At 38.7% G+C, this 24,211-nt stretch overlaps 1 protein-coding gene across 13 annotated transcripts in view; it reads left to right on the top strand.

Annotated features, from left to right (window-relative positions):
* bptf (bromodomain PHD finger transcription factor) overlaps positions 1-24,211 on the top strand; it is a 174,142-nt gene that overhangs the window by 10,306 nt on the left and 139,625 nt on the right. For all 13 annotated transcript variants that reach the window (XM_073026381.1, XM_073026379.1, XM_073026383.1 and 10 more), the window contains exon 2: positions 6,504-7,329. In XM_073026381.1, coding sequence (XP_072882482.1) covers positions 6,504-7,329 — 826 coding nt within the window. The remainder of the gene's footprint in view (positions 1-6,503; positions 7,330-24,211) is intronic.

The raw sequence follows: 24,211 nt of genomic DNA, 5'->3' as shown, positions 1-24,211 counted from the left end.
AAAAGGAACTGGAACATTATGTTGCAGTTGTACAAATCACTGGTAGGTGAGGCTGCACTTGGACTACTGTGCACAGTTGTGGTCACCCTGTTATAGGAAAGATGGGCTTAAACTTGAAAGATTGCAGAAAGGATTTACTCCGATATTGCCCAGGACTAGAGGGCCTGTGTTATAAGGAGAGGTTTCCAGGCTAGTTCTTTATTTTTTTGGAACATAAGAAATTGAGGGGTGACTTTGCAGAAGTGTTTAAAATTGTGAGGCACAGGTTGATGGTAAGGGTCTTTTCCCCAAGGTAGGAAGTCCAAAACTATGGGATATATATTTAGCATGAGAGGGCATTGATTTAAAAGGGATATGACTGCCAACCTTCTCAAGAAGAGGGTGATGAATATATGGAATGAGTTGTCAGAGGAAGTGATTGAGACAGGTACCATAGTATCATTGTAGAAGCACTTGAATAGGTACATGGAGGGGAGGAGCCTGGATGGATATGTGCCGAATGCAGGAAATTGGGACTAGCTAGGGGGCAACATAGTCGGTGTGTATTCATTGGACCAAAGGGACTGGATCTATACTGTGTTGCTCTATGTAACTAATGGAGTGGTCATTAATCACAGGAAGCAAAGGGTCTTTGGTGAAATATGTTATGTTAGTGGATAACAAAAAACAATTGAAGAGTAGTAATGTTGAGAAGGATGTCTGTGCATCTAACTGCACTACACTTTCCCTGTAGCCTTTGCACTTCATTCTGCTATTTTACCTGGTACTATCTCAGTGCATTGTGTAATGACTGGACATTATGCAAGACAACTTCTTGCTGTACCTTGGTACATGTGACAATAATAAGCCAAATCCAAAGCACTGTCTATGTGAACTCCTGTGTCCACTTATTCCTCCCACTATCTCTCTCCTGACACTGGAACAAGTGCTGTACACGCCCCTGAACCACCTCCCTCACCCCCATTTAGGACCTCAACAGTCCTTCCAGGTGAGGCAACACCACACAAGCCTGACAGGGGCATCTACTGTATATGATGCTTCGGGTGCGGCATCCTCTACATGGTTAAGACCTAATGGAGATTGGGGGAGTGCTTCATAGAGTGCCTTTGCTCCATCCAACTACAAAAAATAGATTTCCCAGTGGCCAACCATTTTAATTTCAAGCCCCATTCCTAATCTTACATGCCAGTCCATGGTGGATGCCACAATGAGACCACTCTCAGGTTGGAGGAGCACACCTTGGGTAGCTACCAACCTAAAGGCTGATTTATACTTGTGCTTCGCATCGGCGCTGTAGGGTGATGTGCCCCTCCTCAAAGTAGTAACTCACATGTTGCAGCGACGCAGACCGCAACAACTGTGATTGGTCCGCTTGGTAGCATCTCATTTCCTCCTATGCAGTTGTGGTTGCTTCTTCTCTGTCATGTCTGTACACCAATGCGAAATAGATGAACCACATCGCCAAATCTACCTGCCGATATGCAAAAATGTTTGAAATGCATTTCCTTGTCCATGTCTCAACACAGTGGCATAGAAACCCCCACCGCCAACTAGCGTCTTGGTGCACACCAATGCATGCTCGCTACGGCGTAGAGCGATGCAGAAGTGAAAATCAGGGCTATGGCGTAGCCCATACGCACAACTATAAATCAGCCTTAATGGTATGAACATTGATTTCTCTGAGTTCCAGTAATTTATCTCTCTCTCCCCCCCCCCCCCCTTCTCTTTATCCATTTCCTATTCTGGTTGCCATCTCACCCCTTCTCTAAACTGCCCATTACCACCGTCGGCTCCCCCTACCCTTTCTTTTCTCCCATGCTCCACTGTCCTCTCCCCAGATGTGCCAGTCAGTTGTTAATTTATTTGGTGAAACTAGGGAAAGAATGCTCAAGAGTAGTGATTTAATTCTGAATGAAATGTATGATCTCAAGCAGTGTAGTTTGAGAGAGAAGCAATATCTTGTTACATATCACAGAAAGTGATATTGCTTTCACAGTGAGTAATCACTTGTTTGCCAAAAGAAGCAACACAATTCAAGTGTTGTGAGATATGTGATGTGATATTCTCTAATTGTTTTATTTTCTTCCACTCTCTCCCCCTTTTTCTGTTTTTTATTCTCCCCTTCACCCCTGCTGAACCTTTATTTGCCTCAACTGAATTGTTGCATTTGCAGGCTTTCCTGTGTTAATCTGCTTTTTTGTCTTAAGTTGTCATTTGATGTTTCCAAGCTGGCACCTAATCTTAACCCACTATTTACCAGAATCAGAGAATCATTTCTTACTTCCTCAACACCCTTGAACTTCATCAGTCATTTGGTATTTCAAATAATGTTAATACATGGTCAAGCTGAATTCTTTGTGTTGACATATTGAAATGTTATTTGAAGGTGACATGAAGAGGTTTAGTTTCATAATGGCATCAGTAGTAATGATTTTGAAGCCGCAGAATTTTGTGCTTTGCAGTATGACTGGATGCATTTTGAACATCAACAAAAATGTTTTTCTCATTAACCGTTCAAAACTTGAACATTTAAAAAGGTGACAAAACTGCTGGAAGTAAGGCATTTTAGTAAATTACTTAGTCTATGTCATTGGTGTAATATGCAAAAATTTGCTTTATTTTCAAAATATTTTAAAGTTTACTTGCCTAAAGATATTTACGCAGAATAATGTCAGTTTCTTTCTTTAATTCTGCCAACTTTGATAAAAGTGGGAAAGCCACATTTACTGCTCAACCTTAGTTGCATTCTTGATAATTTCTTGTTTTATAACTTGTATTTAGAGTTGGAATTGGGTATTATCACAAATCCAGTAGCTTTCATAGTAAAATATTTAAAATTTCTGCTGTCCAATATTCATCGAATTAACTTCTACAAATTTCCACGGTAAAGTTTTACCTCAAAATCTTTGGTCTAGTGCTCTTATGATCTGTGAATTTTTTCTCAGTATTATGCATTTTGATTTGACAATTCTTTTGCTAATTTCTGTGATCTCTCATTCTTGTTTCTCATTGCTACTTGTTCACCAGGGAAACATTTCATGGAATGGATAGCTGCTTCCACTATCAGTAATGTTGAAGTTAACCACAATACAACTAATTGCTTTAATCTCTCTTATTCCACGTTTCTCTCTGCAAGAAATTTAAATCACGGATTTCTGTGAAACGATACATTTGAATTTTATTGTGTGGTGTCCACATCTTGATAAATGTGTATGTATGTTTCTGAATTTATTACCCAGTCATATGGTCTGAGCTAGAAGCCAGTGTAGGTGGAATCTGTGCTTCTTCTGTTAGGAAGGAGGGAAGCTCTGAGCTGATGAAATTCACCTTTCATTGTTATTTTTGTTTATGGTTCTCAGAATCTCAGGTTTATTATCACTGGTATGTGTCGTGAAATTTGTTAACTTTGCAGCAGTTCAATGCAATACATAATATAGAAGAAGAAGAAAAATATAATAGTAAATCAATTTCAGTGTGCATATATTGAATAGATTAAAAATTGTGCAAAAACAGAAATAATATATATTTTAAAACGTGAGGTAGTGTTCATGGGTTCAATGTCCATTTAGGAATCAGATGGCAGGGGGGAAGAAGCAGTTTCTGAATCGCTCAGTGTGTGCCTTCAGGCTTCTGATGGTAACAGTGAGTAACAGTGGGCATGCCCTGGGTGCAGGGGGTCCTTAATAATGGACGCTCCCTTTCTAAGACACTGCTACTTGAAGGTGTCCTGGATACTTTGTAGGCTAGTATCCAAGATGGAGCCGACTAAATTTACAACCCTCTGCAGCTTCTTTTGGTCCTGTGCAGTAGCCCCCCCTCCCCAATACCAGTCAGTGATGCAGCCTGTCAGAATGCTCTCCAAGGTACATCTGTGGAAGTTTTTGAGTGTATTTGTTGTCATACCAAATCTCTTCAAACTCTTAATGAAGTATAGTCACCGTCTTGCCTTCTTTATAAGTACATGGATATGTTGGGACCAGGTTAGGTCCTCAAAGATCTTGACACCCAGAAACTCTGCAGGTTTTCATTTGATTTGTCTTCTGTGAATGCCTTATTTTATATTAGAGATACCTTCTAAATACAAATAATTCTTGACATAATTTGAAAAGCAGTTATAATAGTTTTTGTTTATATTTCCTTTTCCTTATAGGCTCTGAAACCTGCTGTGGCCAAGGCCCTACTTAAAAATATGTGTTCTGCAATATTAAATGTATTTTGCAATTGCCCAGACTATCCAACCTACTCACACTCTTTTGATCTCTAACCTTCGTCTTGGCTTTTCCTGATGCACACACTTTTTCCATTCACCCTTTGACTCAGAGCTTGCCTGTTTGTGCAGCAGATCTTGCAAACTAAACCAGTTGCATACTTGGATTAGAGCAAAGACTTGCAATTCACTAAAGGGATATGTACTAGGAAAAATACTCTTCAGTCACAATTTAATGACATGACTTAATGTTTCCAAAAAGGTATTAATAAAAGCTGCTCCCCAGAAACAAATATGCTTACTGATTTATGCAAAATACTACAATTACATAAAGTAAATAATAATTATCTTCAATATACTGCCTTATCAGCAGCATGTCACAATTATTTTAAAGTTCATCCATGATCTGGGTTGTGCTTCAGCTCTCACAAAATAATTTACAGTTCTAAAAGTATATTATGTGTATTTTTTAAAACTTTGGCTTCTATTTGGAATAGACAAGTGATCCCATTGATCTGCAAGAAGTTTAAATTGGTATATTTGTATTCCATTGCACATCTTGATGATGTCTTACCCAGTGTAGGTATTCCAGTAGGCGAGAGGGAAGATGTGAGAAATCTAGCTGCCCTTGTTGCCATCTTTTAAACATTTTTAGAATTGTTTTACCTCTCCTGTAAGTCTATTATCTGAGAGTTGAAAATTTGGGAATTTTCCATCCTCTACGTGAGGGGATGGAAAAGATATATGTTGACGTGTTAAATGGCTGCATTTCCTGTAGTTAACTTGTAATGGTCATTAGTCAGAAAGCATCATAACATTGGATAATGAAAGCCAAAGACAGTGTTCTGATGAATGTCTGTGTAAGTTATGCATTAAAGATACAGGCTCTCCATGCTAATTTTGCTTCCCCCACCCCCCGCATCCCCATTTCCCCACACATTGCTGGCACCCACCATTTTTTAGTTGCCTGCTAAGTCGCCTGTTTTTGGAACATGGGGTAGGGGATGGGAAGAGGAGGGAATCAGAACAGGAAGAATGAGGAAGCAGAATATTACACCCAAGCCTCTGGAGCTGTGTGAACTGTTCTTCCACCCCAATGCAATGATGCATTTGTGCAATTGGATGACAGAACAAAAGACTAGAAGTTTTAACAGCATTGTGGGTCATTCATTTAGCCTCTGGAGAAGACTCTGCAAACTTTAATATTATGTTCCTTACCTATTTGCATGGATCTCATTTTTGAAGCATCCAAGATTGGAGCCATTTGATGTTCAAATTCCGGATTTATCATTATAGAAGTGACAGAGAAGATTCACAAGAATGATTCTAGGAATTAAAGGGTTACTGTATAAGGAACGTCTGGTAGCTCTTGGGCTATATTCCGTGGAGTTCAGGAGAATGAGGGGGGATCTCATAGAAACATTCCGAACATTAAAAGGCCTGAACAGATTAGATATGGCAAAGTTATTTCTCATTGTAGGGGATTCTAGGACAAGAGGGCACGACTTCAGGATTGAAAGACGTCCTTTTAGAACTGAGATGCGGAGAAATTACTTTAGTCAGAGGGTGGTAAATTTGTGGAATTTGTTGCCACGTGTGGCTGTGGAGGCCAAGTCATTGGGTGTATTTAAGGCAGAGATAGATAGGTTCTTGATTAGCCAGGGCATCACAGGGTAGGGCGTAAAAGCAGGGTAGTGGGGATGACTGGAAGAATTGGATCATCCCATGATTGAATGGCAGAGCAGACTTGATGGGCCGAATAGCCCACTTCTGCTCCTATATCTTACGGTCTTATCTCCAGAAGTAGACCTCTTCAAGCTCTCCTTATTTGGTTTTAAGATAATGCAATAAAAAAGTAAAATACTGTAATTGATGATAAAAAGAGGAAAAAAACTTGAGAAACAGCTGGTTAGTATTTGAGTGTAGCCTATTTTTAGTTATAAAGATTTCAAAGATGCAATTCTTATTGATTTATTGAATGCATCTAATTTCTGATTGTGTCTTAACTGGTTCCATGTAATCAAAGCTTTGATGCTTTTAATATTGGTTACCAGTGTCTTCAACTAGTTTGAGAGAAAGCAGTTGAGTGCCCTCCATTCATGTCATCCATGGACCCACAATATTTGACACATGGAGCAAAAGCCAAATGTAGATTTGGATGTCAACATGCCACTGCCTTAACAAAAATAATGGAATTGAATTAAAAACATAGACATGCAGAAGTATTGTCACTGAACTTAGAATTAGATTTGAAAGTTGAACAAATTTTAATTATATTTTTCTACTGCATTTACAGGAAGGAGAAGGCAGATGAGGGTCCACCGGCCACGGTCGCCTCTATTTGAAGAGACTGACATTATTCCTCTTGATATTCCAAAATGTTCTGAGGATTTATTGGTGCCCACTGAACAGCTGATGAGCATTATTGCTATTTATGAGGTGTTGAATAATTTTGGAACAGTCCTGCGACTTTCTCCTTTCCGTTTTGAAGACTTTTGTGCTGCCGTGGTTGGTCAAGAGCAATGCACGTTAATTGCGGAAATGCACATTGCTTTATTGAAAGCTATTTTACGAGAAGAGGATTCCTCTAATACCACCTTTGGTCCTGCTGACTTAAAAGATAGCATCAATTCTACATTGTACCTTATAGATGGAATGACGTGGCCAGAACTGGTACGGGCTTATTGTGAAAGTGACCCAGAATACCATCATGTACTGCCTTATCAGGAAAAGGATGACTACCCATATGGACCAATAGAAAACAAAATCAAAGTTCTTCAATTTTTAGTGGATCAGTTCCTGACAACGAACATTGCCCGTGAGGAGTTAATGTCTGAGGGTGTAATTCAGTATGATGACCACTGTCGTGTATGTCACAAGCTGGGTGATCTTCTCTGCTGCGAAACTTGCTCAGCAGTATACCATTTGGAATGTGTGAAGCCGCCACTTGAAGAGGTGCCAGAGGATGAATGGCAGTGTGAGATATGCGTGGCACATAAAGTGGTTGGTGTTTTTGATTGTGTGCCTGAAATTCAGAAAAATAAACCATATGTTCGCCACGAGCCTATAGGATATGACAGGCACAGAAGGAAATATTGGTTCCTGACGAGAAGGATTATTATGTAAGTATACTTTGTAGTAATGGAACTCGCCCAATTCGGAAACGCACTTCTGGTCAATGTAAATAGAATTTCTTAATTAAATAGGAATCAAAGAATTTTAATAATTTCCAAATGTTAACTTGGGTTGAAAATGTGTCCAAAATACTGTTTGCTAGGTTCTGTTTTGTTGTGCTGTGTTTTTTCTGCCCCGAGAAGTGGGCATGCTACGTTGGCACCAGAATATGTGGCGAAACTTGCAGGCTGCCTCCAACACCTCTTGGATATGTTGGTTGTTAATGCAAATAACACATTTCACTGTCTGTTTTGATGTACATGGTATAAATAAATCTGAATCTGAAATCTGTAGAATACAAAATCCTTTCAGACTTTTGGCCCAAAGTGCGTTTTAGCAGAAATATTTAGAGTTGTGGTATGTTCCTCTTGGCATTTTTTGATGCATCTAGATATTAGTTTGGATGGGTAAATTTGTATTGTGTCGCTGTTACTTTGTTAAATGATGATAGAGAATTGGGAGGTGAGGATAAATTGCCACATCTTCATGTGTTAACAATTTGAAAGGAATTCTTCCAAGAATCTTTTGATTCAGTTTGTGTGTCCTGTTTTCCGAAAAGCCGAAATCCATTTCTTTCGATTTGAAAGGCTGCATTGTGGTAATTTAGGCAAGCCTTTGTCAGCATGAAGCACATAGAAATAGATTTTTTTCAGCATATATCCGCAAATAAAATTGATTAGTTAAATACAAGTTATATCAAACTCGCTGCAAGTTTTATTAAAATTTATGTAACAGGAAAGATTTTTGTTGGTTTTTGTTGATGAAGTCACGACAGTCATGTTGTCTTCAAGCCAGTAGTTTTGTTGACATCAAGTTTTTTTTGCATATTCTAGTATCCAATGCGGCATTTTCAATGTGCATTCTGCAAGTCTGACGCACTTTTTTTTTGAGGCATTGAAATGAGATTCTTTGTGGATGTTCCTGTGAATCAAGTGCCTTTAGGATATCCGTGAAGAGCAGGAAGTAATTGTTCAATCATTACCACAAAAACAAAATCAGCAGAAGTAACTCCTTGTGTGAATTATTGAGAAATTGTGATAGGTAAACTTCAATTCAGTAAAATGTATGAAAGACTGAAAGGGCTTGAACTTGATACCGTATATAGAGCATTATTTTTATAGTTGCATTTGACTTTGCAACATTACCTTATCTCATTGCCTTGTTATTTTGTAATTTTCTCTTTTCAAGAGTACTGAGGTAATCTGGTTAGGGACAAGTTATTTTGAAATTTTATTGTTTTCCCTTGATAGTTTTGTTATACACATGTTCCCAAGAGACAATGATTCCCAATTAGGTACTTTTTTCATAAGCAATTATAATCTTCCTGATGTTGGGGGAGTCCAGAACCAGAGACCACAGTTTAAGAATAAGGGGTAGGCCATTTAGAACGGAGCTGAGGAAAAACTTTTTCACCCAGAGAGTTGTGGATCTGTGGAATGCTCTGCTTCAGAAGGCAGTGGAGGCCAATTCTCTGGATGCTTTCAAGAGAGAGCTAGATAGAGCTCTTAAAGATAGCGGAGTCAAGGGGTATGGGGAGAAGGCAGGAACGGGGTACTGATTGTGGATGATCAGCCGTGGTCACAGTGAATGGTGGTGCTGGCTCAAAGGGCCGAATGGCCTACTCCTGCACCTGTTGTCAATAATCTTTGCATCTTGCTGACATTTCATGGTAGACTTTGAATATTAATGTAAGGCAGTATGCTTCCTATCACCTACTAGAGATTGTGTTTGAAAGAGATAACATTTTGACAATGGAAAGGGAAACAATGTTGTATATTGAAGACATTTCATTAGAACTGAGAGAAGAAACTGGAACAAGTAGCGGAGAAGATTGAGGAGGACCTATGGGTGGAACAAAATGAATTTGTAATAGGGTGAAATAATGAAGCTGTTGAACGATCAACTGAACTCTCTTGTCTGAATATTATCTTGCTAATATTATGTCCAAGTAGTGTTGTATAACCTGCCTTCTGGGGCATCCCAGCTGGGCAGCATATACACATGAAAAATTGCACTTCCAGTCTAGTGTACTGCATTCATGGAGTTTTAAAATCTTGCAGTTGGAAATGGTCCCATTGTTCCAGCTCCTCCATGCTGACCAGGATGTTTATCTGAGTTTGTCATATTTGCCTGCATTTAGCATATTTACCTTTAATCTTTTTCTAGAAGTATGTGTCTAAATATCTTTTAAACATGTAATTGAACCTATCTCCACAGCTTCCACTGGCAGCTCGTTCCATGTACCAGTCAACCAATGTTTGAATTAAAATGTCTTGTACTAATATGGATAAGGTCCAGTAAATTAATTGACAGTTTTGGTTTTTGCAACTAAATCCAGAGTATGCTGGCATTTTGGAGTTTTAGCAAAGTTGTTGCTGATATGCACTTAAGTGAAATGATGGTCAAATCTTAATGTGCAGGGAGAGAACAAGGAGTTGGTGAAATTGGCTGAAATATGTCAGGTGAAGTTTAATCCAGACAATTGTGAGGTTTTGGGAGTTTGGGAGCACTAATGAGTTTAGAATGTACAACATGAATTACAGGGTCTTCAGGAGTATTGTGGAACGCAGGGACCTTGGAATACAAGCCCACTGATTCTTGAAAGTGGCATTGCAGGGAAGTAATGTAGTTAAGAAGGCATACAGGTTAACTGGCCTTCTTTAGTCAAAGTGCTGAATGTGGAAATAGGGAGATTTACTCCAACTTTATGAAACTTGGGTCAGACTCAGCTGGAGTACTTGCACAGTTCTGATTCCCAAGATATAGTATGTATCCGAGAGTGCTAAAGAGAGTGCAGAGAAGATTCAGCAGAATGTTGGCTGGGATGTAGCAATTCAGTTATGAGGAGAGACCAGAGAAGCTAATGTCTTTTGTCCCTGGGCTAGAGGAGGTTCAGGGTGGAGCCATGATTGAGGTGTGACATAAAATTTGGAAGGCTATAGACAATGCACTGCAGGAAACTTTTCCTCATAAGAGGTATAAAAAATTGTAGGTTAAGAATAAGGGGAAAGAGAACAGGGAGCAGGTATGAGGGGTGCTTTTTACCTTGAGAGTGGTAAGGACGAAATATTTGAGTGGTTAAATGCTGGGGAAAGGAGATGGTTAAGTTTGACTCTACATATGCTGTCTTAAGAGCTCCATACCTACAGCAATTCCGTTTCATTGCTGTTCAATTCAAAAATCAAAACCTAAAATTGTTTATTGTCATTTTTCAGTATACAAGTGTAAAGGAGAGAAAAAAGAGCAAAGTGATTGTTACTCTGGATCTGATGCAGCATACAAAAACAGAACAAGCATAAAGAACACAATGATTTCCGACTTGGATTTTTCCTTTCTTCTTATTTTCACACAAGCTGAGTGTTGGTAGGGTAAACAGTGAGACACTAATGCAGAGTAAGTTCCACAAATATAAAAGCTGTTGTGAAAGCTTTGCATGTCTTAACTCAAAGAATTTTGATAGTTGAATAAAATTTTAAGATATTTGACATTTTTGGTATGAAGGCATTTTAGGTATGTAGAAAGAATGTTTTTCATTTTGTTAGTGATCAAATTGAAAGCTAATTCTCAAAGGGCAGGTTAAAAGTTAGACATTTTTAAAATTAATGACAAATTAATGACATTTTTAAAAATTAATGTAAGTTAAACTATTAATATTCTTGAATAGATTTGAGGCTTTGACAGGTAACCAGCTAGACAGGACTACTACATGAGATGCATCACTTGTATTTTAAGCATTTTATCTTTTGTGTGCTCAGTACCAAGTACCAGCTAAAAAATCTTTGTACATTCTAATTTCTTGGACCTTCGTGATAAAGAAAATTTGCAAAGGCTCTTTTGCAAAATAGAAAATCTTGCTCGTGTGTAGTCTTTAAATTGGCAAAATGACCCAGGTTATTTCACAATATTATCTTATGGCTGGTTGAGTGGTGTTGCAACAACAACCTCATACTCGGCATCAGGAATCAATTGTGGACTCAGGGAGGGGAAGTCAGGAAGACACACACCAGTCCTCATTGAGGGGTCAGCAGTGGGAAGGGTGAGCAGCTTCAAGTTCCTGGGTATCAGTATCTCAGAGGAACTATCCTGGGTTCAACACATGGATGCAATCATGAAGGAGGGACACCAGTGCCTCTACTTCGTTAGAAGTTTGAGGAGATTCTGTATGTTATTGAAGACTCTTACAAATTCTGTTATGAGTATTCTGACTCATTCCAGCACAGACTCCAATGTACAGGATCATAAGAGGCTGCAGAGGGTTGTAAACTGAGCCAGCTCCATCATCAACGCAACCCTTTGCATGTCTTCAGGAGGCAGTACCTCAAAAAGACAGAGGGTGATGAATTTCAGAATCAGGTTTATTATCACCAGCGTGTGTCGTGAAATTTGTTAACTTAGCAGCAGCACAGACAGATAAAAACTAAGTGGATCAATTACAGTAAATGTGTGTATATGTGAAATAGATTAAAAAACAGGAATAACATAGTTGCAAGTAAAAGTTTGTGAACTCTGCAATTACCTGTTGTTTTGTATTAATTACTCATTAAAAAGTGGTCTGATCTTCATCTAAGTCACAATAATAGACAAACACAATCTGTCTGAACTAATAACAAAACAATTGTACTCCTTGTCAATACTGAGCACACCATTTAAACAATCACCTCTGGGGTAACTAATGCCTTCTACAAAAGCTGTTGGGGTCAGATTTTCCAATCAATGAGATGAGATTGGCATTGTGGGTTGTAGAGGTTCCCTACCCTGTGTTTTTTTAAAAAAAAAGAGAGACAATCAGGTTACTGACAGATCCTTCTCTTCTCAAGAAATAATCGGTTTATGTGCACCGTGCCTCAATCAAAACAACTTTCAGAGGATCTTAAAAGAAGAATTGTAGAGATGCATGAAGCTGGAAAAGGCTAAAAAAGTATTTTTGAAGACCTGAGTGTTTATCAGTCCAGCATAAGAGAAATAGTTTACAAATGGAAGAAATTCATTACTGTTGCTACTGTCCCTAGGAGTGGACATCTTGCATAGAACACACCAAGAGCACAACATGCAATGCTGCAAGGATGTGATAAAGAACTAATGGTAACAGCAAAAGACCTGCAGAAATCACTAGAACTTGTTAAAGTCTCTGTTCATGTGTCCACTGTAAGAAAAACACAGAGCAAGGATGGTGTTCATTGAAGGACACCACAGAGGGAACCTCTGCTTTCCAAAAACAAATGTTGCTGCATGTCTCAAGTTTGCAAAAGACCACCTGGGTGCTCTACAGCACTTCTGGGACAATATTCTGTGATCAGATGCAATAAAAGTTTAACTTTTTGGGCAGAAATGCACACTGCTATGTTTGGAGGAAAAAGGGCACTGCACACCAACACCAAAACCTGATACCAATTGTGAAGTATGGTGGAAGGAGCATCATGGTTTGGGGCTGCTTTGCTGCCTCAGAGCCAGGACAGCTTGCAGTCATTGAGGGAACAATGAATTTAAAATTGTACCAAGACATTTTACAGGTAAGTGTCAAGTGTAGTGGTCTGTCACCTAAAGCTAAAAAAAGTTGGATAATTAAACAAGACAGTGATCTGAAACACACGAGTAAATCAATAGCAGAATGGTTTAAAAAGAAGAAAATTAGTGTTTTGAAATGGCCAAGTCAAAGTTCAGACCATAACCCAATTGAGATGCTCTGGCATGACCTGAAGAAGGCTGTTCATTCAAGGTATGCTAGAAATAATGATGAACTAACACTCTTGTATGGAGGAATGGTCAATAATTCCTTCTTGCCTTAGTGCAAGTCTGATCAGCAGCTACAGGAAACATTTGGTGGAGTGTATTGCTGCTAAAGGAGGTTCTACCAGTTATTAAGTACAAGAGTTCACATATTTTTCCAGCCTGGACTTCGAGTGATTAAACAGTGTGTTCAATGAAGACATGAAAAGTACAATTGTTTGTGTGTTATTAGTTTAGGCAGATTGTGTTGTCTATTATTGTGACTTAGCTAAAGATCAGACCACATTTTATACATAATGCAGAAAACCAGGTAATTGCAAAGGGTTCACTAACTTTTTCTTTCAGCTGTGTATATATTTAAAAAAAGTGAGGTAGTGTTCATGGGGTCGATGTCCATTTAGGAACTGTATGGCAGAGGGGAAGAAGCTGTTCCTGAATTGCACAGTGCGTGTTTTCAGGCTTCTGTACCTCCTTCCTGATGTTAACAATGAGAAGAAGGCATGTCCTGGGTGATGGTCCTTAAAAATGGATTCAGCCTTTCTGAGGCACCATTCCTTGAAGATGTCTTGGATACTATGGAGGCTGGTACCCAAGATGGAGCTAATTTTACAACTTTCTGTAGCCTCTTTTGGTTCTGTGTAGTTGGCCCCCCACCCCCACCCCCATACCAGACAGTGATGCAGCCTGTCAGAATGTTCTCCGTGTGGTACATCTATAGAGTTTTTGAATATAGAAATTGTGGAATTCATTGCCACTGACAGCTGTAGGAGCTGAGTCATTTGGTATGTTTAAAGTGGAGCTTGATAGGTTCTTGATTAGTAAGGACGTCAAAGGTTGTGTAGAGAAGGTAGGAGAATGGGGTTGAGAAAGATAATAAATTAGCCATTGTAAAGTGACAGAACAGTCTTGATGAGCTGAGTTTTCTGATTCTGCTCCTTTGTCTTGTGGCCTTATGATCGAAGATTGATCTACTGGTGACTATTAATGTAATTTCCAAAATGTAGATACTAGAAATTAATAGGTTTATATTATATTAGCTTCCATTTTATGGAACCAGTGTCAAGGTTACAGATCAATGATGGTTATTTTTTTAAAAAAAAAATGATTTCATGTGATATAACTCTAAATTCTGTCCTTCAGATGCAAAAGCTCCAGTGGCCAACCAAACCAACTAATGACATAATCTGCAAACTCCCCCCCCCCCCCCCCTCCACGTGCAGATAACAATCATGTTGCAAATGAAAATAAGATGGTCAATAATGACTTTGTTGCTGGTAGTCAAAGTGAATAGTTTGTACATCCCAAAAGTTAATTGCATTTAAAAAAAAACAGAATAACAGCAATGAAGAATACATTACAACTGAAGGTTAACAATTAAATAGAATAATTTAAGTTTATATAGGACCTTTCTTGTCCTTTTTGAGATGTTCCAAAATCACTTTACAGTTCATGAATTAACTCTGAAGAGTTGTGGCCTAGTAAATGTGGCGTTAAATTTATGCACATTAGACAGTTTTCAAATAATGTACGAATGACCAGGTTACCCATTTTAATGGTGTTGAGCAAAGGATAACTATAAGGTTAATGGTCACTGGGAGGTTTTCATGGATGAATATGAAGCCGTGGAGAACGATTATAATTCTGAAGGACAAAAGCTCAATAAAGGGTTTTTATCCCTGGGTTTTTAAGGAAGCTGTTGCCATAACTTTTCAGTTATTTGCATTCTGTAAATACTCTTTTAATTTGGAAAATGGTGCGTGTCACACTGCTCTTTAATAATGATGAAGAAAGGGAATAATGTGATGGAAAGCCAGTTAGTTTTGCACCTGTTATTGGGAAATACGAAGTCTGAATTGAAGCTGAAGCTCAGTTAATTGGAAGTAGATTATTGTCCTCGCTAGGAAAATGGCTGAAGAGCAAAAGAGAGAATTGGGACATTCAATTGAAATTCTGAGTTGCAGAATGTGACCACTTGTGTCTTGCATAGACTGCTAATGGGGAAGCAATGTTCACCATAGTTACAGGTAGCTTAAACAGAGATACAGAAAGCCAGTACTGTCCAGAGTGCACTATTCAGCTGCTGCAAAACCGCAAAATTAACATCCTATAAGCTGGTGGTAACAGACCGGATTCTGATTTGAGATATCTTTGGTTGCTGGATTGCTAGTGTTAGTTTTAATAATAGTTTAATCAAATGGGTAAAAGTTGTGTTAAAAAGAAATTGGCATAGGCAGATATCAAGTCACACTAGATTTAGAACAATTTTCTACTGTTACAGAAAATGATTAGAGTAAATACATTGATGTAATTTATATTTAGAAGGTTTTGGTGGATTGGCATAGTATTTGTGCTGCAGCTGAATGAAACTGTAACCAGTTCTGAGCACCAAATCTTGAATTAAGTGGAGGGTAGATTTAGCAAGTTAATAATTGGTATTAACAAAATTCTGCAGTGAAATTCTGAAGAAGAGTATAGAAGCTGATATTGTATTTCCTCAAATTTAAAGGTTATGTAGTGGTTTTATCAAAGTTTTCAGATATCAAGAGGAATGGTAGAGAGAAAATACTGCTAGTTGGGGCATCCTAGCCCAGGGATTTGTTGTTTAAATTGGAGCCTAGGCTTTCTGGAGTAAATTTAGTGACTATTTACATATAACTGGTAGAGGTTGTCTGAAAATCTGCTCCAGGAGTGATTATTACTTTTTTTTATTGGAGATGTTGTATCTTTTCCCACAGTATATATTCAATAGTAAAGTTCTAAGATTGTAAATTAAATGTGATTTTATAAAAATGAATTTTTTTTCAGCCATTTTATTACAGTTTCTGAAGAAATAATGTGCTGTGACTAAAGTATGGATAGAATCAGAATTGGGTTTAATATCACTGGCATATGTCAAAAAATTTTAACTTTGCAGCTGTAATATGATGCAATAGTATATATATATGTATGTTGAATAGTTCCATTTAGAAATACTAAACTTTTGTATATAACAACAACACACAAAATGCTGGTGGAACACAGCAGGCCAGGCAGCTTCTCCCTATAGATGCTGCCTGGCCTGCTGTGTTCCACCAGCATTTTGTGTGTGTTGTTTGAATTTCCAGCATCTGCAAATTTCCTCGTGTTTGAACTTTTGTATATGTTGGTCTGGGAGAGGGCAATATTAGTTCAGTTACCTTTGCAATGAATTCAGTGGGTTTATGGAGACATGAGTGGTGTTTCTCCTATATATTCAGGGGTGCCTGATTATGAAGTCCAAGTCTGGATTGAAGACTCATAAGAGAGATGGGCGAAATGCTACCTGGGAAATGGTGAATTTTGTGTCCTATCAGGGATCTTGACCTGGAAATATCATTTTCTTGTATTGACTGAAGTTTCATTGAAGGAAATTACGAATTTCATCATTCATATCTGCCTTTGCCAAGATATTGAAATTGGTGTACATTTTCCCATTCCCAATGGAAGTTTGTTGGAGATATGCAGCATCATCGAGGATGCAAAATGTGTAGGGATAAAGATGCGGTTTTCATTCCAATGGCTTTGTTGCAGAGCTGTTGATTTACTATCATGGCTTGCATGCTGTGGTGGCAAGTAAAATGGAGGTGAGTTTCTCTAGGAAGCCAAATTTGAGAATTGTGAACCACGGCCCTACTGTTTGATAGATTCAAAGGCCAGAAAATAGCCAGTGCCCCAAATGATGTGTTTTCTTGTGAAGTTGTCATGTGGAGAATGGCCATTTTTTTTCTCTGAAAGCATTCATACTTGGGATTCTGGGAAGGAGCACGTCAGAAGGATCCTGTCAATGTCGTGACCTGTGACAGCCAACAAAGTGACCAATTTGTAGTTAGCATTGGTCTTGCCTCCTTTCCTGAAGATGGTTGTGATTAGGGCATCCGAGTTACATTAATTTATTCTCTTCCTAGATGTGGACGATGGAAGTGTAGATTTATGACTGCAGTGTTTCACTGAGCTCTAGGTTTACAGCAGGAATACTGTCTACTCCTGAGGGTTTGGTTAATAGGGATATGTCCTTTTGGATGACTTGTTGATCAGGAGTACAGCAATATGGTTTAAATAAGTTGCTGTGAGATGTAGTCAAGAATATACATGTCAAGGGGGGAGTTGTAGTTTGGTCTTTGAGACTTTCTGCCAACAGATGATGCCTTCCTCTCAGTGCCTGATTGTTGATTTTGTGATTGAACCTTTGAAGAATCAGAATATTCATTATATCAAGGGCATGTTCCAATAATTTTGTGAAGGAAAGGCAAGGGTGGGGGGATGTTATGTTAGATGAAGGGATAAACTATTTAAAATACTGAGGTGAGGCCACTCCACCCCCCCTTCCCCTGGTTCTTTGGAACATTCTTCCTCAAAGGGCAGTGGAAGTAGAAACATTGGCTATCCATTTCCATCTGTAGATGCTGCTTGACCCACTGAGATCCTCTGACATTTTGAATGTTGCTGCTAGTTTTTGTATATTTTGAAGATAGAGGTAGAAATATACTTAAGCAAGGGTTTGAAAGATTATTAGGTGGGTAGTTAACCATTATTCAAAGGAGAAGCAAGCTGCAGAAGCTGACTGACCTATTCATACTTCTAATTTGAATGTTTACAAGTAAGGGCATATGTATGGAGATACAGAGTTTGATAATGGATTTGTCAGGATCTCATTGAAAGGTGGAACTGGAACAAGAGGATCTATTTCTGTTCCCACAATCTAATTTACTACAGATGCTTAATGAACTTCTCCCAACAAGTTTTTCCATTCCCTGCTTGAGTTCATGAGTTCTTGTTTTAAGATTATACCCTCCCCCACCCCCATGCCCTTTCCTTCCTTGCGGTTTTGGATGGAGGTATAAATTCTTTCCCTAAACTCTCTGGGTTGCAGGATGAAATACAAATCCCAGCCATTTTGTCATCTTTTATTTGGGCAACTTATGGTCTCCATCTGTTTTGATTTTGATTTTATACTGTCTATGGAAAATTGTTTTCCTTCATCCTTTAAGTTCCTGAAATACTTATTGTCTCTTGATGTAATGTAAAATTGTTTGGATCACTATTGCATATCTGACGATTTGTTTCTTATGTGAACTCCTCTTATTCCCAGTACTCTTTTTGGATTATTTATTTCAGATATTGGTTTGCTTTATGCTGTGAGCTAAGTTCTGACACTCTTAGGTTGATTAATAGCTTGAATAGTATGGTTCTTGTTGATGTTCCAGAATTGGTGACATTTGTTCTATTATTTTTGATTACCTTTGTGTACCCAATCTCTGTTTCTGACTTTGCTTCATTAGAGGTGATGGTGGTCCAGAGGTATTGATTCCCCTGACCAACAAACAAAACGGCTGAACCTGTACCTTCAGCCTCTCTGCATCTTGATCCTAATTTTTTTCCTTCTTTCCTAGTTCTGACGAGTTTTCAACCTCTTACACCAACCCTGTTTCTTTTTCCACATATGTTCCCCCAATTTTGTGAGCATTTTCATCTTTTTCTGTGCTTATCTTTGAGTTAGTGGCATGTCTAGCTTGTGGGCTTGTTGCCACTGGCAGCAATCTATTGCTAGTGAATGTCCAGGTGTTGCTGAATCTTCAACATCTTGTAATGATGAGATGAAAGAATGGTACAGTAGGATTGTACTGTGAACATTTAAAAGGGAGGGATACTGCTACTTCAGACTTGGTTTGTTCTGCTGCCACTTTCTTCCAGATTAAATCATTTGTATTCATACACTTCTGTTTTATTAAAATCTTCTTTAACTGCACCAAGCAATAGAATAGTTGGGAGTGTTCAGTTTCAGTACATACTAAAATAGCCACCCAGTTCATGCCCTCTTCTTATTGCTACCATCAGAAAGCCTGAAGACATATACTCAATGTTTTAGGAATAGCTTCTTCCCTTCTGTTGTCAAATTTCTGAATGGACAATGAACCCATGACCACTATTTTCAGGTTCAAATTTATTATCTGACTGTACAGTACTGTGCAAAAGGACATATACAGTGGCATGCAAAAGTTTGGGTACCCCTGGTCAAAATATCTGTTACTGTGAATAGTTAAGTGAGTAGAAAATAAAATGATCTCTAAAAGTCATAAAGTTAAAGATGAAACATTCTTTTCAACATTTTAAGCACGATTAGTGTATTATTTTGGTTTTGTACAATTTTAGAGTGGGGAAAAAAAGGAAAGGAATACCATGCAAAAGTTTGGGCACCCCAAGAGATTTGAGCTCTCAGATAACTTTTACCAAGGTTTCAGACCTCAATTAGCTTGTTAGGGCTGTGGTTTGTTCACAGTCATCGTTAGGAAAGGCCAGGTGATGCAAATTTCAAAGCTTTATAAATAACCTGACTCCTCAAACCTTGTCCCAACAATCAGCAGCCATGGGCTCCTCTAAGCAGCTGCCTAGCACTCTGAAAATTAAAATAAATGATGCCCACAAAGCAGGAGATGGCTATAAGAAGATAGCAAAGCGTTTTCAGGTAGCCATTTCCTCAGTTCGTAATGTAATTAAGAAATGGCAGTTAACAGGAACGGTGGAGGTCAAGTTGAGGTCTGGAAGACCAAGAAAACTTTCTGAGAGAACTGCTCATAGGATTGCTCGAAAGGCAAATTAAAACCCCCATTTGACTGCAAAAGACCTTCAGGAAGATTTAGCAGACTCTGGAGTGGTGGTGTACTGTTCCACTGTGCAGCGACACCTGCACAAATGTGACCTTCATGGAAGAGTCATCAGAAGAAAACCTTTCCTGCATCCTCACCACAAAATTCAGCGTCAGAAGTTTGCAAAGGAATGTCTAAACAAGCCTGATGCATTTTGGAAGCAAGTCCTGTGGACTGATGAAGTTAAAATAGAACTTTTTGGCTGCAATGAGCAAAAGGGTGCAAAATTTCATGAAGAGAACACTTCTCTAATTGTTAAGCATGGGGGTGGAATGATCATGCTTTGAGCTTGTATTGCAGCCAGTGACACGGGGAGCATTTCACTGGTAGAGGGAAGAATGAATTCAATTAAATACCATCAAATTCTGGAAGCAAACATCACACTGTCTGATTTTAAAAAAAGCTGAAGATGGATGACAAGAGAATAGTTTTTACAATAGGATAATGATCCTAAACACACCTCAAAATCCACAATGGACTACCTTAAGAGGTGCAAGCTGAAGGTTTTGCCATGGCCCTCACAGTTCCCTGACCTAAACATGATTGAAAATCTGTGGATAGACCAAAAGAGCAGTGCATGCAAGACGGCCCAAGAATATCACAGAAGTAGAAGCCTTTTGCAAGGAAGAATGGGCAAAAATCCCCCAAACAAGAATTGAAAGACTCTTAGCTGGCTACAGAAAGTGTTTACAAGCTGTGATACTTGCCAAAGGGGGTGTTACTAAGTACTGACCATGCAGGGTGCCCAAACTTTTGCTTCGGGCCCTTTTTTGTTATTTTGAAACTCTAAAAGATGGAAATAAAAAAGTAATCTTGCTTTTAAAATATTAAGGAAATGTGTCATCTTTAACTTCATACTTTTTAGAAATCAGGTCATCTTTTACTTGCTTAGCTGTTCACAGAAATAGAAATTTTGACCGGGGTGCTGAAACTTTTGCATGCCAGTGTATACCTAGGTTATTTGTCAACGTGGAGTGGAGAGTGAGTTTGTAAATCTGGCAGGAGCAAAGGATGTTGGGAATGGTGAGGGTGGAGTGCTGCAGGATGGGTGTGGTGCTGGTGGCAGAGGAGGAGTGCCAGGGCAGTGGGGGGGGGGGGGGGGGTTGATGCAGATGTGGACACACCCAGCCCTGCGACACCAGCCAAGGTAATTTGATTCCAAACACTTGGTTTATTGATCATTGCAAAGTGTCTCTCTGGTGCTTCCTGCTCAGTTTCCTTTTCCTAACCATGATTTCCCTTTTTCCTGCCCTCTTCTCACTCTCAGTCCACAATAGAAATCCACATCAGAAACAGGTTTATCTTCACTCGCGTGTCATGAAATTTGTTTTTTCTGTGTGGCAGCAGTACAACGTAATACATAAAATTACTACTGTACTGTGCAAAAGTCTTAAGTACCCTAGGTATTTCATGTGCCTAAGACTTTTGCACAGTATTTTATAGACAGTATATGCAACTAAACAAAACATTGTTCCTTGGGACCACACTGCACCCACAAAACATATCACACACAGAATGTAAAACAACATATGACCACAAATAAGTTTTAAAAAAAAATGCCTGTGTATAATTTATAATATATTTTGTATATTAGATTGTGCTGCTGCAAAACAACAAAACTTTTGACACATGTCAGTGATAATAAACCTGTTTCTGATTTTCTGGTTCTGACACTGGTTTCATGATTTCAGCTGAAGCAGAGGTATCATGTTCTTTAAAGCTGTTACTTGATGTAGAGTAAAGAGGAGTATTGTTGCTTGCAGTTTCGAGCCAAAGCTTCTTTGCCTTTTTAGAGGAGGGAGAACAGTATACCAATGAGAAGTTGGCCGCATACTTTAGCAATCCTAATTAAATTGTGAAATACTGTAACAATTGTTCAGAATTTCTGCTTACTTGCTAGTAATATTGAACTTGAGAAAGAAAATGGGGTGATATAATAATCCGAAAACAAACATTTTTTGCACTTATAGGAAACAAAAAATTTGAAGGGAAAAGTAACATTGTTTGTCTCAAGTTTAGGAGAAAGTATGGATTTAATCATTGGAGGAGAGTTATACTGATTCTCCCATGTCGTAGGTAACATGGGTTCAATCTTCTGGCACTGCTGAGACTGTTGTCTAACCACGTTATTGATTTGCTTTCTTGGGTTTCTTGGAAAATTGTCTAAATTTTGATTCCTGATTCCTTTCTCTAGGAATCACCAAGTTGTACACTAGCTGCATTGGACTCCATTCTTAAGATATCAGCTTGATTATCCTCTCAGTAGTTGAATGATATAATGTTCAAAGTATATAGGCCAAGGATACTTCCCAGTTTATTTAAGAGCCACAGTTACAGATCTAAACAGTTCTTAGAAGATGGAACAGTTTAAAGAAGGTGGTTAACTATTGACTTTTGAGTAGTTATACCATCTTGTATATCGGTGATATATGCAGATGCATATTTACTGTTTACGAAACCAAATTTACTGCTATTTACTTTCTCCTTTATAAATTCCTCTGACAAATTTGTAATGAAATCTTTATCAACTTGTCACAGTATAATTGCACCTTCAAAACAGACCAATTAATATAAATCTGTTAATTTAACTTCATTCACATTACTCCATACCTCACAGCAGTCTAATGCCTAGGGAAGTACAATACTTTAAAATTTAAAAAAAAATTAAACCCCTTTACATTACCAGTGGAAACCGCAGGCAGTTTCAAACTCCAGAGAGTGCACATCTCACATAATGTCTTGTGGTCCCAGAACAGATCCTACGTAGTCGGGAAAGCTCACCAGCGCCTCTTCTTTCTGAGGAGGTGAAGAGAGCCGCACTGTGCGCATCATACTCGCGTCATTCTGTAGATGCACAGTAGAGAGCATTCCAACAAACTGCATCACTGAAACTGCACTGTGGCAGACAGAAGGGTTCCACAACAGATTGTCAAAATTGCCCAACACATCTCCAGCATCAGCCTACTTGCCATCAAGGACATGTATACAGAAAGGTGCTGGAAAAAGGCCAGTAGCCTCATGAAGGATCTCTCCAACTTGGCCATGGACTGTTTGTCCCACTCCCTTCAAGCATCCATACCAGGGCCACCAGACTCAAACAGTTGCTTTCTCCAGTCAGTAAGTCTGATCGACACCTCTGCCCACTAACACAGTCCTCCATGCCTTGAATCATCACTACTTTATTATTTTCTGTCAGCTACATTATAAGCAGACACTTCTGTGCCTAGTGTCACTTTATGGACATACAATACATTAACTATCTTGTGTATTTATATTTATTGTGTGTTTTATTTTTATTGTTGTATACTTCTATCTTTTGTGTTTTTATTTGTGCCACATCAGATTTGGAGTAACAATTATTTTGTTTTCTTTTATACTTGTGTACAGGAAATTACATTTTAACAATCTTGAAATTTGACATGCCCCCTTTGACCCTCACCAGTTTTTATCAATGCACCATCAAAAATATCCTATCCAGTGTCATCTAACGTCTATCCACCCCGGACATGCTCCCTTCTCAGCCCCTCTGTAACTGCAACATTTTATTTTGCATCCTGTTATTATCTTCCCTTGTACTATCTCAGTGTTATAATGCAATAATCTGTATGGACAGTATGCATGACAAGTTTTTCACTGTACCTTGGTACATGTGACAATAATAAACCAATTTACTGACTTGATATCAGAAGAGGAAGATCTGCTGAAGTTCTTGACTCCCAAAGGGAATCAAAATGGAATCATGCAGCTCTTAATCCAAACTTTGAATTATAATATCATCCACTGCCATGGATGCCTCCTACACCCTTTTGACTACTTACAATAAGTTATCCTTGCCTCATAGACCAGTGTTTTTTTTTGTGCAAGAAATGTGTGACCACTTCCTCAATGTTCAAATTAGCTCTATTCTTGTGCAACTTGTGTGTACATATGTTGCTTTTCTTGACCTAGCTGACTCAATTACTGCTTTAACAATCCAATTCTTTCATAAAGGCCTCAAGCAAATTGGACCAAAATCTTGGAGGAACTCGGGGCCCAGGCACATCGATGGAAATTAATAAGCAGTCGGAGTTTCAGGCTGACATTCTTGGCTGCCTTTGACCTTTCTCCCATCTTCAACCCTCCCCCTCTTCCTGGACACTCCACTCTGGTCTTCTGCCTGCTCTGTATCTTTTCATTGCTAACTACTGATGAGCCATCAGCTGTTTTGACTTCACCACTCTTTTCTCCAATTCTAACCGCACTATTTTGGATCACACTGCTCTCCACACTAATCCTAACCTCACTATCAAACCTTACCCGCAGTTAAGGAGGTACTGTAGTAGTCTTGCAGACCGACCTCTACCTTGCTAAGGCAGGGCGACAACTCTCAGACGCCTTCTGTTACTTACCCCTTGAACAGGACCCCACTAAGGAGCACCAGGTCATTGTTACCCGCGTCATC

This window comes from Hemitrygon akajei, chromosome 22 (genome assembly GCF_048418815.1).
Source record: "Hemitrygon akajei chromosome 22, sHemAka1.3, whole genome shotgun sequence".
In the NCBI taxonomy this organism is placed as follows: domain Eukaryota; kingdom Metazoa; phylum Chordata; class Chondrichthyes; order Myliobatiformes; family Dasyatidae; genus Hemitrygon; species Hemitrygon akajei.
Note: the sequence above shows the minus strand (reverse complement) of the source record. Positions and strands in the feature narration are given on the sequence as shown.